Consider the following 12818-nt stretch of genomic DNA (forward strand, 5'->3'; position numbering starts at 1 on the left):
GCCCGACTTTGCTTAACAATGTCCAGCTTTTCTGGAAAAGTCTGTCTGGAAAATGGCTTTGGCAGTAAAGCTATTAAATCCACTCGATATATTTGCTGGTGAAGCTCGCTGAGTCGCTTCAGATCCGATGCAGTTTGCTAGCTAGTACACTCTCTGACTATCCAATCAAAGCGCGTGAAAATGATGACGTTTCCGTTCGCCTGCTAGAGGGCCTTGGTGTCGCCTACTCCAAATCTGATTGGTTGAAGCAACAGTTTGGTGGACCATTATTTTATGCTACAGGGCCCCCTGAACTGATTGTGAAGGCCTCCGGGCAGATTTCTTTGACCCTAGCAACAGATGGTGCTGCAATGTGATTGGTTAATGCTTAAATAGGAAAATGCACGTCTGGAAGCAGCGCAACCAGGGAGACAGCAATGAAAGGACGAAGACAGAGCATTTGGAATTATAGAATACGTATTCACGGAAATAAATAATAATTAATATCAGTCTGTGATTCAGATATTTTTAGGCCAGCAGAGAAGGCCTTGCAGGCCCTGACGGGCCGCCACTGCTGTAGACGTCCCCCAGCATTGGCTGACTGAAGACGAGGATTTCTGCAACCAGCAGAGGACCTTCAGTGGGGAAAAGGAGGAACCAGAACTTCCAAAGTCTAATGAGGAGCCGGAGGATCCAGAACCTCCACAGATTGAAGAGGAGCTAGGAGAGCTCCGCATCAGTCAGGATGAAGAGCAGCTTTATCTGAGCAGGAGACTGATACCAATGAGGACAATGAGGACAGTGAGGCAGATCTTAACAATCAGCAGAGTTTTGATGTAACTAATGGTCAGAAGGAAGAGGGAAACCAACCCTAAGAATCCACATCGACAGCGACAGACCCGCAGAACAGCGATTAGAGGAAGAGAACAGACCAAAGTCATGTCCAAAGTGTGGGAGGCTCTCACATTTCAGAAAGTCAGTGTGATTCTGAGGAGGTTTTTTCTTGTGAAGAATGTGATAAACGTTTTCCTAAATTAGCACATCTAACACACAAAAGAATTCACAAAGAGAAGCCTTGTTAATGTGACGTATGTGGATTGAGCTTTACTCGCAACCAAGTATCTCAAAAAACACAAGAGAACTCAATTAAATCCCTTTTTCATGTAAAGAATGCAGTAACCAGTTTAGTAAAATTCTCAACCTTGGAGCATGGATGTTTCTGCTGCCAACACTCAGGGGCGCCGCTAGAGATTTTGGGCCCCATGAAAATCATTTTTGCAGGGCCCCCCTAACACAGCAGCAAAATCTGTTGATCCAGGTTTACATGAAATTATGCATTATGATGTTTTTTTTCACTATTATCATCTTTATGACCTAATAACATGACAACTGACATGTAGAGTATGGGGAAAACTGAGCAGTCAGAATACAATTACATGTATTTATAATGTAAATGGATTTCATATGTTTGCAGTAAAACTGATTCTTAATTAAGAAATACACTTTTGCATGAAAAAAGTTGATAATTAGTAGAGATTAAAAAACCTCAGTAAAAAAGCATAATCAAAATACAAAATGGCCAAATATGGCTCATCCTCATTTAAACTAAACTTATGAACAAATAGCAAATGAGTAAGTCAAGCTTCTTTTTTCCAACCTGGTACTTGATCAACTTTGTTCACCCACAGACCAATGTCAAACCTTCTCATATCCAAAATCACCAATAATGTCTTTGAAGTCCAGCGTTCTTACCAACTGTGGAAATGATTTATGACTCTTTATAGGGAGCTGAATCTTTTGGATCAGTTCGTGTCAAAGATCTGTTCAGAAGGCTTTTTTGGTTCTTTTTATGTTTATTCACTTTTAAGAAGCCAACCTGGAGTTGATTCATTTAATCCTGGAAATAATTACAGGGAGGATTGATGGGATCAGATCTAGATCAGAATAATTCAAATTCAGATTTATCACCAATAGTCTGAATTTGTTTGGTAGAGTTTGAATTATTTGTAAAATATCAATTATAGTGTCATTTGACATTTATGGACAACATATTAAAGTCTGTAAATATTCCTCTGTCAGCATACGTAGCATGTACATGTATAAAGTATATGTGTATTTTGTTATAACAACAGCTGAACCAGAGGTCTGCAACCTCTAACAGAACCAGTTGCTTCAGTTTCTTACAGACAGAACTGAGGAGCAAAATCTCACTACATTCTTTACAGAAATACAAGGTTCTGTGGTCAATTTAACTTTTAAATATTCACAATAATTAAACTATAACAGGTCACGTTTCTCAATAGGCCACGCAACAATTCTGATGTAAGGTCCTTTCAAAATAGAACTCAGTTTCAAAGAGATCCTCTTAAAGCAGTAAATGTACGTTCACTTATGATGATGCAATTCTCTTATTAAGAACTTTGCATCTGAGCAGAAACTATAGGTTCAGCTGTGCAGCAGAAGATAAGAACATGTGCTTTAAACTTCATCTTATAAACACTTCTAATAGACTTAATCGTCATTTTACTGTCATCTGGCATGTTCCTTTTGCAGGTTTTATAAAACACAGAAGGCCTGATAATTTAAAGTCATCTGGAGAGGTTAAAAACAAATGTATTTTACTATTTTAAGATCACCTCATTAAAAAATAAAGTGACGCAATGTAACTAACAAACCCCTTTTTGATACACACTAAAAACAACAAATGATTCTTCATTGTTTTCCTCCTTTTTAGGGATCTTAGTTTTTGAGGTACATCCATAGACAGTCTAATTATTCTAAATAAGTCTTCCTTATTCAGTCAATGGGGCGACCTCATGGCTCGAGATGTCCAGTTTTAATTAGACTGTCTGTGTTCACACACTGTGGTTCTGTCTGTCACAAACCGTGTGCCTGGTACATAGACTGTAAAAACAATGGACAGAGCGAGCAATGAGGTTCCCCATTTGAAATGAATTACTTCCTCTCCTCGTGAAAGTAGGCCGCCGCTTTCACCGTCAATTCCTAAAACGGATACCGCCATTCGCAAACTATCTTCAGCGATTGGTCTGAGTCATAGCTGAGTCATGGAATCTACAGGAAGTACTGTCGCCAATCTGGAGTGAGTTTATTTCAACCGTCTGCCTCTTTCCACACCTCCACCACGTGACCGCGGATGTAAACAGCTTCTACTTTAATAACGCCGGCCCGAGCCGACGACGCTAAAATTGGCTTCCGATTTTTTCGAACAGGACCTGTTTTTAGGTGGTCTGAGTTCGAAAAATACAGTGGAACGCTCTCGCTGTGAATCGGAAGCCAACTTCAGCGTCGGCGGCTCGAGATAATTGTACAAGTCATTGCTGAAGCCTTTGAGGGGGAACCATTCGAACATTAGATTCTGTCAGCGGTCCTTTGGGATTTACTTACATTTATTCCTTTTTGTCGAGATAAAAGGAGCATTTGGGTGACGCCGCTGGAGAACGGCGTGCGCCGCACTTCACATGCACGGCCAAGTTACAGTCTGATCGTGAGAAGCATTTAAAATAAATAACCATCCTAACAAGTGAACAGCTGGATCTTTTTTCTGTTTGAAAATACGACCAGGTCCTTTCAAGTTTGTCTGGCGCTCCTCAGACGGCTGCGTCTAATTCAGGCTGAAGCTGGAAAAGTGCGGCGAAGATGAAACTTTGGTTGGTGATTTTATGCGCATATATGTAACTTATAATTTATAAGCTACAATCAAAACAGTGAAAAAAAGAAAAACGAACGTTAAACAAAGAAAAAAGTCCAAAGCACATAACCTCAGAGTGAAATCTATTTCTCCAGAGTAAATCCTCATCAAAAAATGTCGACAGCATGCTCCTCTTGTTTTAAACTGCTGCATCGGTACATTCCATTGAGGAAAACAACAGTATGACAATGACTGGTACATTGTTGAATTGTAAAGTAGGTGTTAAAAGGTCTTCAAGGACCCATTGATGAAGTCTACTCCCATTGGCTACCCGTCATCTGTCAATCAAACCCCCCAGACGTTCGACGTCAGACCCACAAACGCTTATTGAGCCATCTGATTGGTCAATTTATAACTCTAATAACTTGTGATAATGGAAAAAAATCCTTAAAAAAATTAGGATTAGAAAAAAGAAGTTAATCAGAAAGCAGCAGAGGAAGAATGATTATTCTGACATATAAAATGACTGAGAAATAACTGTCTGTTTCTCAATGTAAGTCAATGGGACTTTGGCCTTTTTGCAACCCAGTGGTACTTCCTATATGGAACACGGAAGTAGGGGGGCTTGCTCTGTCCAGTTATTTTATATACAGTCTATGGCCTGGTGCCAGCACTAATCCAGTCGGGCCGAACAGTTTTAAAACAGAAATGGGGGGGGGGGGTCCGGAAGATGTTGATCTTTCCAAAACAAAACAAGAAATATAAACATAATTCTACAGACACCATGTCATTGAAAATAAAAATGTTTTGATTATATATTGGTTAATGATTTATTGACATTTTTTTCTGTTGTCATTTCATCATTACTAGGGGCCTCTGTGGGCCGCCCTCAATCTGTAATCTAAGGATTTGACATTAGCAGTTGGATTCACTTTAAAGACCTACGAAATCCATACCGGATCGGTCGAGGCCCGGGTTAACAACGACCTCCATCGGTGCTATTCACCGACAGGGTGCCGGTGGAAATTGGACTACTGTTGGTGGAAGAAGGAGAGGAGGAAGGCGGGTTCGTAGGGAGAGGGAGAAGAGGAAAGTCACTAGTGTTGGACTGAGAGTTGGGACTTTGAATGTTGGAACTATGACAGGAAAGGGTAGAGAGTTAGTGGACATGATGCAGAGAAGAAAGGTAGACATACTGTGTGTCCAGGAGACCAGGTGGAAAGGTAGCAAGGATAGAAGTTTAGGAGCAGGATTTTAGTTGTTCTATCATGGTGGAGATGGGAAGAGAAATGGAGTAGGAGTTATCCTAAAGGAGGAGTTTGTTAGGAGTGTTGTGGAGGTAAAAAGAGTGTCAGATAGAGTGATGAGTCTGAAGATAGAAATGGAGGGTGTCATGTTCAATGTTGTTAGTGGGTATGCCCCACAGGTAGGATGTGAGCTGGAAGAGAAGGAGAAGTTCTGGTTGGATCTTGATGAAGTGATGATGAGCATCCCTGGAAATGAGAGAGTTGTCATTGGTGCAGATTTCAATGGTCATGTTGGTGCAGGAAACCGAGGTGATGAGGAGGTGATGGGCAGGTTTGGTATCCAGGAGAGGAATGTAGAAGGACAGATGGTGGTTGATTTAGCAAAAAAGATGGAAATGGCGATAGTGAATACATTCTTTGAGAAGAGACAGGAACATAGAGTGACCTATAAGAGTGGAGGTAGAAGCACACAGATAGACTACATCTTGTGTAGACGGTGTAATCTGAAGGAGATCAGTGACTGTAAAGTAGTGGTTGGTGAGAGTGTTTCCAGACAGCACAGGATGGTGGTGTGTAGAATGACTCTGGTGGTGAAGAAGATGAAGAAAGAGAGGGCAAAGGCAGAGAAGAGGACAAACTGGTGGAAGCTGAAAAAAGAAGATTGTTGCATGACTTTTAAGAAACAGTTGAAACAGGCTCTGGGTGGTCAGGAGGTACTCCCAGATGACTGGATAACTACAGCTAATGTGATCAGGGAGACAGGTAGGAGTGTACTTGGTGTGTCATCAGGAAAGAGAGTTGATAAGGAGACTTGGTGGTGGAATGAGGAGGTGCAGGAGTGTATACGGAGTAAGAGACTAGCTAAGAAGAAGTGGGACACTGAGAGGACTGAGGAGAGTAGACAGGAGTACAGGGAGATGCAGCGTAAGGTGAAAGTAGAGGTGTCAAAGGCCAAACAAAGAGCTTATGATGACTTGTACGCTAGGTTGGGTAGTAAGGAGGGAGAGACTGACCTGTACAGACTAGCAAGGCAGAGAGATCGAGATGGGAAGGACATGCAGCAGGTTAGGGTGATCAAGGATAGGAATGGTAATGTGGTGACAGGTGTCAGTGGTGTAATGGAAAGATGGAAAGAATACTTTGAAGAGTTGATGAATGAAGAGAATGAGAGAGAACAAAGAGTAGAAGAGGTGACGGTTGTGGAGCAGGAAGTAAGAAAGATTAGTAAAGGTGAAGTGAGAGGGGCTTTGAAGAGGATGAAGAGTGGAAAGGCTCTTGGTCCTGATGATATACCTGTGGAGGTATGGAAGTGTCTAGGAGAGATGGCAGTGGAGTTTTTGACCGGGTTGTTCAACAGGATCTTAGGTGGTGAGAAGATGCCTGAGGAATGGAGGAGAAGTGTGATGGTGCCCATTTTTAAGAATAAGGGAGATGTGCAGAGTTGTGGTAACTACAGAGGAATAAAGCTGATGAGCCATACAATGAAGGTGTGGGAAAGAGTAGTGGAAGCCAGACTAAGAGCAGAAGTGAACATTTGTGAGCAGCAGTATGGTTTCATGCCAAGAAAGAGCACTACAGATGCAACATTTGCTTTGAGGATGTTGATAGAGAAGTACAGAGAAGGTCAGAGAGAGCTCCACTGTGTCTTTGTAGATCTGGAGAAAGCTTATGACAGAGTGCCCAGAGAGGAACTATGGTATTGTATGAGGAAGTCTGGAGTGACAGAGAAGTATGTCCGAGCAGTGCAGGACATGTATGAGGGCTGTAAGACAGTGGTGAGGTGTGCTGTAGGGGTGACAGAGGAGTTCAAGGTGGAGGTGGGATTACATCAGGGATCAGCTCTGAGCCCCTTCCTGTTTGCAATGGTGATGGACAGACTGACGGATGAGGTTAGACAGGAATCACCATGGACTATGATGTTTGCAGATGATATTGTGATTTGTAGTGAGAGCAGGGAACAGGTGGAGGTGGAGTTAGAGAGGTGGAGGTTTGCCCTGGAAAGGAGAGGAATGAAGGTTAGCCGCAGTAAGACAGAGTACATGTGTGTGAATGAGAGGAACCAGAGTGGAAGAGTGAGGTTACAGGGAGAAGAGATAAAGAAGGTGGAGGAGTTTAAGTATTTAGGGTCAACAGTACAGAGTAATGGAGAGTGTGGAAAAGAAGTGAAGAGGAGAGTGCAAGCAGGTTGGAATGGGTGGAGAAAAGTGTCAGGTGTGATGTGTGACAGAAGAGTTTCAGCACAAATGAAAGGAAAGGTGTACAAGACTGTGGTGAGACCAGCCATGTTGTTTGGACTAGAAACAGTGGGACTGAAGAAAAGACAGGAAGCAGAGCTGGAGGTAGCAGAGATGAAGATGCTGAGGTTCTCTTTGGGAGTGACCAGGATGGATAGGATCAGGAATGAATACATCAGAGGGACAGCACATGTTAGAGGTTTTGGAGATAAAGTCAGAGAGGCCAGACTGAGATGGTTTGGATATGTTCAGAGGAGAGACAGTGAATATATTGGTAGAAGGATGCTGAGTCTAGAGCTACCGGGAAAGAGGTCTAGAGGAAGACCAAAGAGGAGGTTTATGGATGCAGTGAATGAAGACATGAAGGTGGCTGGAGTTAGAGTGGAGGATGCTGAAGATGGAGGAAACTGATTTGCTGTGGCGACCCCTGAAGGGAAAAGCCCAAAGGAAAAGAAGAAGATTCTGGAATAATATTCCTGCCTTTTTATTATTCATAATTATGTAAAAATCTTACAGTTTTAAAGTTTTAAATATTGGAATTCTGCTAGCTTTTTGGACTATTTTGGCATTTACTAAGATTTTTTTGAATCTATTTTGAGTTTAGTTAATATTTCAGCTTCATTCTAGCTGTTATGGTTAATTTAGGCTTTTTTAAGCTGTTTTGGAGTAAGGCTAATATTTACATGGTATCTGTTTTGGCCAATATAGGCTTTTTTTTGTTTTTTAAGGCTGTTTTTAAGTTAAGCTATTTTTTCAGCTACATGCTAGCTGTTTTGGCTAACCTATTTTTTTATTTTATTTATTTATTTATTGGCATTTAGCTAATATTTTAGCTGGCTATCAGCTTTAGCCTTTTCAGCTTCAGTGATTTCAGAAATAAACCTCTGCGTTTTCAGCTTTTAGATTTAGCATTTTCAGCATCTTCAGCTATCAGCACTAGCATCTTCAGCGGCCAAATTCAGCTTACAGCATTCACACTAGCATCATTCACAGGTAATGCTATATATCTAGTTCATAAATATGTTAATAAGTACATTTTTAAAGTTTTAAAAATGTAGTTTTAGTGTTCAACAAATGTTTATCCTGTTCGGCCCGGGACCTAAGGGGTGTTTTCGATTTTGGCCCCTGTGGGATTGAGTTTGACACCCCTGCATTAAATGTACTGAATTACAGTACTGTTGTTAATTGATCCAGTGATTCACTTTTTTCAATGTATGTTTAGGTTGGCCAAGCGTTAGCATTAGCTGTCCAATGGGCAATTCTATTAAAAGTTAACATCAAGTTAAAAAAAACTCTTACAAAACTCAAGTAATCAGTGGAGGGAAAGTTAGTTTTACTCTGTTAAGGTAAACAGAACGATTTGTTACTAAAGGATACAAACAAATAAAGAAGATAAAAAAGCAGCACTACAGGGTTTGTTACTTTAGTGTGAATTCTACTGAAATGAATATTTATTTGGAGAACTTCTCATCACTTATAATTTAGGCCAAAACAATAAAACATAAATATATTAAATGTCAATGGAAATAATATTTTTTATTAGTACAGTTTGACCAGTCTGTTTTCTCTCTGGTTTTTTAATTCCTCTTCTACTGTCTTCACCAAATGAGGGGTCATAATTCAGAAATGCAGTCTGTTTCACAAAACACTAGATGCCAGCAGAGTTCCTTTTCTCATGATTACATGACGTAATGAAACACTAAAAGAGAGAACTGGTTGCCTTGACAACAGTCAGAGCTGCTCCATTCTTAAAATACTTTTAATGATTAAAAACTTTTTTTAAACGCTCAGATATTAAATATCAAAGATATCATGCCTGCGTCCTTCAGATGGACTTTTCATCTACAGAAAATTGAGACAAAGGAATGTTTGAAAGAGTTCTTGAATCGTGTCTTTTCTGAGCAACTATTGTTATCCAAATTCTTCATTTTATGTTTGGATTTAAATTGTTTGTGAATATGAAGTAATTTTAATTGATTTACTGAACTTGTCAGAATAAACTATTATTTTCCTAATGAATGTGCATAGTAGCCCATGACATCATTATTGGTGCTTTTTTTTTTCTTTTTTTTTTATTAATAATTATTTTGACCAAAATGACACATTAGATTGTATAGAATTAAACATTCATTTGAATAATTGGTTTTAACTCAAGCTGATTAAGCATGAAGAGTTTTAATTAGTATATTTTACATTAATTTGTATGAATTTTGCATATTTTCTGAAATATTATTTGCATAAAACTCTACATTCATTATTTTCTGTTATTCTTGTGTATTTACACCATTGAACTTTGTTATCTTGTATAACAGCTTCACCTCTAAGTTACAAATTCACAACAGATTTGGGATTCTTAGTGCAGGACACAACATTTGTATGAAAAGAAACAAACTCAGGTTTTGTGAGTAAAATACAACATTTGAAGAAATCTATGTAACATAAACTTCTATGGATCGACTCTCCTTTCTGTTTTGTTAAAGACCATCTCCAGTGGTGTTTTTAATTGTTCTTGTGACATTTTTTCTGATGATTGAGAACATATTTGAAAAAGTTAAGTTTAAAAATGATTTTCTAAATATTTCTTTATTTATAGAAAAAAAGAAAAAATGCCTTTGGAACAGTGTGACACAATAGCAACTATGGCAAGTCATAAGTATAGTAACCCCGATTGGGTTTTATTTGGTTCTGGTGCCAAAGCGGTTCTTTGGTTTTGGTTCCTAATTGGTGCCAATGTTGGTACTTCAGTAATAAAAATGCCGACATCTTCCCAAATCAACACATTCTCATTCCCAAGTCGTCACATATTGATGCATGGTTAAGACCTTTACGTCAAAATCAACGTTTTGGGTGTCGTCGTTTTTTGACGTGCTGGCTGTTCCCATTAAATCAGAGCTCCACAACCTCCAGGTCACAAATTGGTGGCCCGCCCCTCTTTCGCTGTGCTGTCTGTCTAGCATGTGATCCTGAGCTAGACACCACCGGGGTTACCAGGGCTTCTATCTCGCTCGGGGGTGTGTCTGGATGACAGCTGCTTCCGCTGTGTTTCTGTGTCTCTGTGACTGAGTTTGAAGGCTGTCCCGCATTAACCTAAGAGGGGAAAAAATAGAGAACTTTATTATCATTATTATTATTGTCTTGAGAAAAACGCTGGTATTGGATTGTTATGTTACTCACTGATTGGGTCACCGAAAAAGTCACATGCCCAAAGCTAAGTTCCTGATTGGCTGATGTGACACAGCGACCTGTCAAACTTCTGTGACCTGCTGTGAAATGTAGCCAGACATTTGAGCGCTCCGCATGCTCGTGCTCGTCCCATGACCGGTCTTATATGACCCCGCCCACTATCGCATGAAAGGTAGCATGATTGGCAAGACCTTCAATGTACTGAACACAGTAGAAGTGATTGACATTTACTAAGACAAATAGTCCTTCAGTGAAACATAGCAAATAAGGAACCAATTGCAGCAGCTTTTTTCAGTTTCAGTAGAACCACGTAAATCATAACGATTCCTACTTGTAACCGAATTTCAGTGAGGCCCCTGCTCCACTCCATCCTGACACATCCACTTGCAGACGAGTAGATCCATGAACGTCTTTGTTTCCTCGTTTGAGCTGGAATCTGGATCTAAACATATGGCTGGATAGTTCTAATATTGCTCGCCATTTTTGTTGCAGGTTGGAGCTGTGAGAAGCTGTAAGAGGGTGTTAAAAAAAGGGATGATGGGAAATGAGTGTTGCCACGCCAATTGCCCCCCCTACAATTCAGGGGTAAATTTATAAGGAACATTTGCCGCTCTGCAGAAACTATGTCCTAGAAAATAACATTTTTAACTTTACTTTACTTTTTTACTAATTCTGGCTAAAATCAGCATAGTCATGATTTAAAGTCCTCTGAGAATGCTTTACAAACAGATCACAAGATAATCATAGTGGGGCTTTAAATCAGAATGGTCACAATATAAAATAACATGAGCTCAGAAGTCACTGTGAATGTTTGAAGCTGCAGGTTGAACTATCTCTGAATAGTGTGAGAGGCTAAAAGCAGCAATGCCTGAACTTGTGACTCAGATTCTGACAGAGCATCAGACCTCTGAAAGACCTCGGAGCGGCTGAAAAACTGTCTGTCAGAGTCACACAGAAGACTCCAGCAGCCTCCTACCCTGATGTAGGGTCATCATGCTGACACTGATCAGAGTTTACAGCCAGTGTGAGCTCAGTTCTGTAACATCTAAATGTCTAAGAGAAGGTAAAAGCTGCCATCCGGAGAATGTGAAGCCTCACTGCAGGAAAACAACGTTTGTCACGTTCCCTCAAATCCTTCTCCTGTGTCCTCCTCTTTGCTTTTTTAAGGAAAGAAGAGAAAGCAGAAAAGACAGACAGCTGCTGCCAGAGAGGAAGAGACAAACACTCTCAAAGACAAACAGACTATTTGTGTTTCTGTGGAGAAACAAGACAGAGATGGAATCAGAGCAGGAGATTTGTTTTTTTTACAAAACAAACTATCTGTCCAAAACATCCATCATTTTCTAATCCTGCTTAATCCTTTTCGGGACACAAGCGCCTTTCCCAGTCACTTTTGGGGGAAGGTGTAATATTTAACCACACACATTTGCATCTAAACACGATCTAGAACAGAGGTACCCAAACTTTTTCACTCAAAGGGCCAAAATCTAAATGGGATCTCAGTCCTCGGGCCAAATATAATATTTTTTTGAGTGTCATGAAATAAAAGAAGAGAATAAAGAATATGGTTTTATTTTATTTATTTTGATTCTGTATCCATTAAGGTAATACACATTAGTTACAATAAAAAGTAACATTTGTCTTTGAAACCTTTAACAGCAAGGCCTCACAGGACATTTTTAATCTAAAAACAAGAGCAAGCTAAAGCAAACTTTCTTCCACGAAAACAAAAAACTGGGATCTTGAGAAACGTGGAGCTGACTCATGGAAATTTATGACACCCAAAAAAACCCAAGGGCTGACTCACTTGGGAGTTGTTTCACCCAAAGAAAGTGCCAACAGTGCCACCGCGGTGGCTGAAAGTATATTACAGCTGTAGAGTTTTGAACATCGTAGAGAATCAATAGAAAATGGGTAAGGGGTTTTAACTAACAACTCTGCCCCCCCACAGCCAAGGCTTGGTGGGCCAAAAGATAACCTTTGGCGGGCCAAATTTGGCCCGTGGACCCCACTTTGGACACTCATGGTAAATGGCGTATACTTGTATAGCGCTTTCTACCCTCGTCCGAGGGCCCAAAGCGCTTCACAGCCACAGACCCATTCACCCATTCACACACACATTCACACTCTGGTGGTGGCTCCGCTGCCGAACACTGGCGCCAACCTCCCACCAGAGTCAATTTGGGGTTCAGTGTCTTGCCCAAGGACACGTCGACATATGGGCGGGCAAGGCGGGAATCGAACCCACTTGCTTCCAATCAGGAATCGACCGCCCTACCGCTGCACCACAGCTGCCCGTAATGATTCAGAATCACCAAAAAACTATGAGGCATGTTTTGGGACTTTTGGGATAAAGTCAGAGTGTATGCACATTTCACACAGGAAGGTTCTAGTCAGGATTCAAACCAGGACTCATGTGTTGAAAGGTGGGAGTACTAACCACTACGCTAGTGAGCAGACTGTCTAGAACAGGGGTGCCCATTCCTGGTTCTCGAGGGCTACCACCCTGACTGTTTTCCAGCTCTC

The 12818-nt window shown here is 40.7% G+C and overlaps 1 protein-coding gene across 1 annotated transcript in view; it reads left to right on the plus strand.

The window, feature by feature from the left end:
- LOC112146158 overlaps positions 1 to 819 on the plus strand; it is a 4417-nt gene extending 3598 nt beyond the window's left edge. Inside the window, exon 3 of the mRNA XM_036213072.1 lies at positions 560 to 819. Within this exon, the coding sequence (XP_036068965.1) occupies positions 560 to 819 (260 nt within the window). The remainder of the gene's footprint in view (positions 1 to 559) is intronic.
- Positions 820 to 12818: the final 11999 nt, after the last annotated feature.

This window comes from Oryzias melastigma, linkage group LG8, assembly GCF_002922805.2.
Source record: "Oryzias melastigma strain HK-1 linkage group LG8, ASM292280v2, whole genome shotgun sequence".
Lineage (NCBI taxonomy): Eukaryota > Metazoa > Chordata > Actinopteri > Beloniformes > Adrianichthyidae > Oryzias > Oryzias melastigma.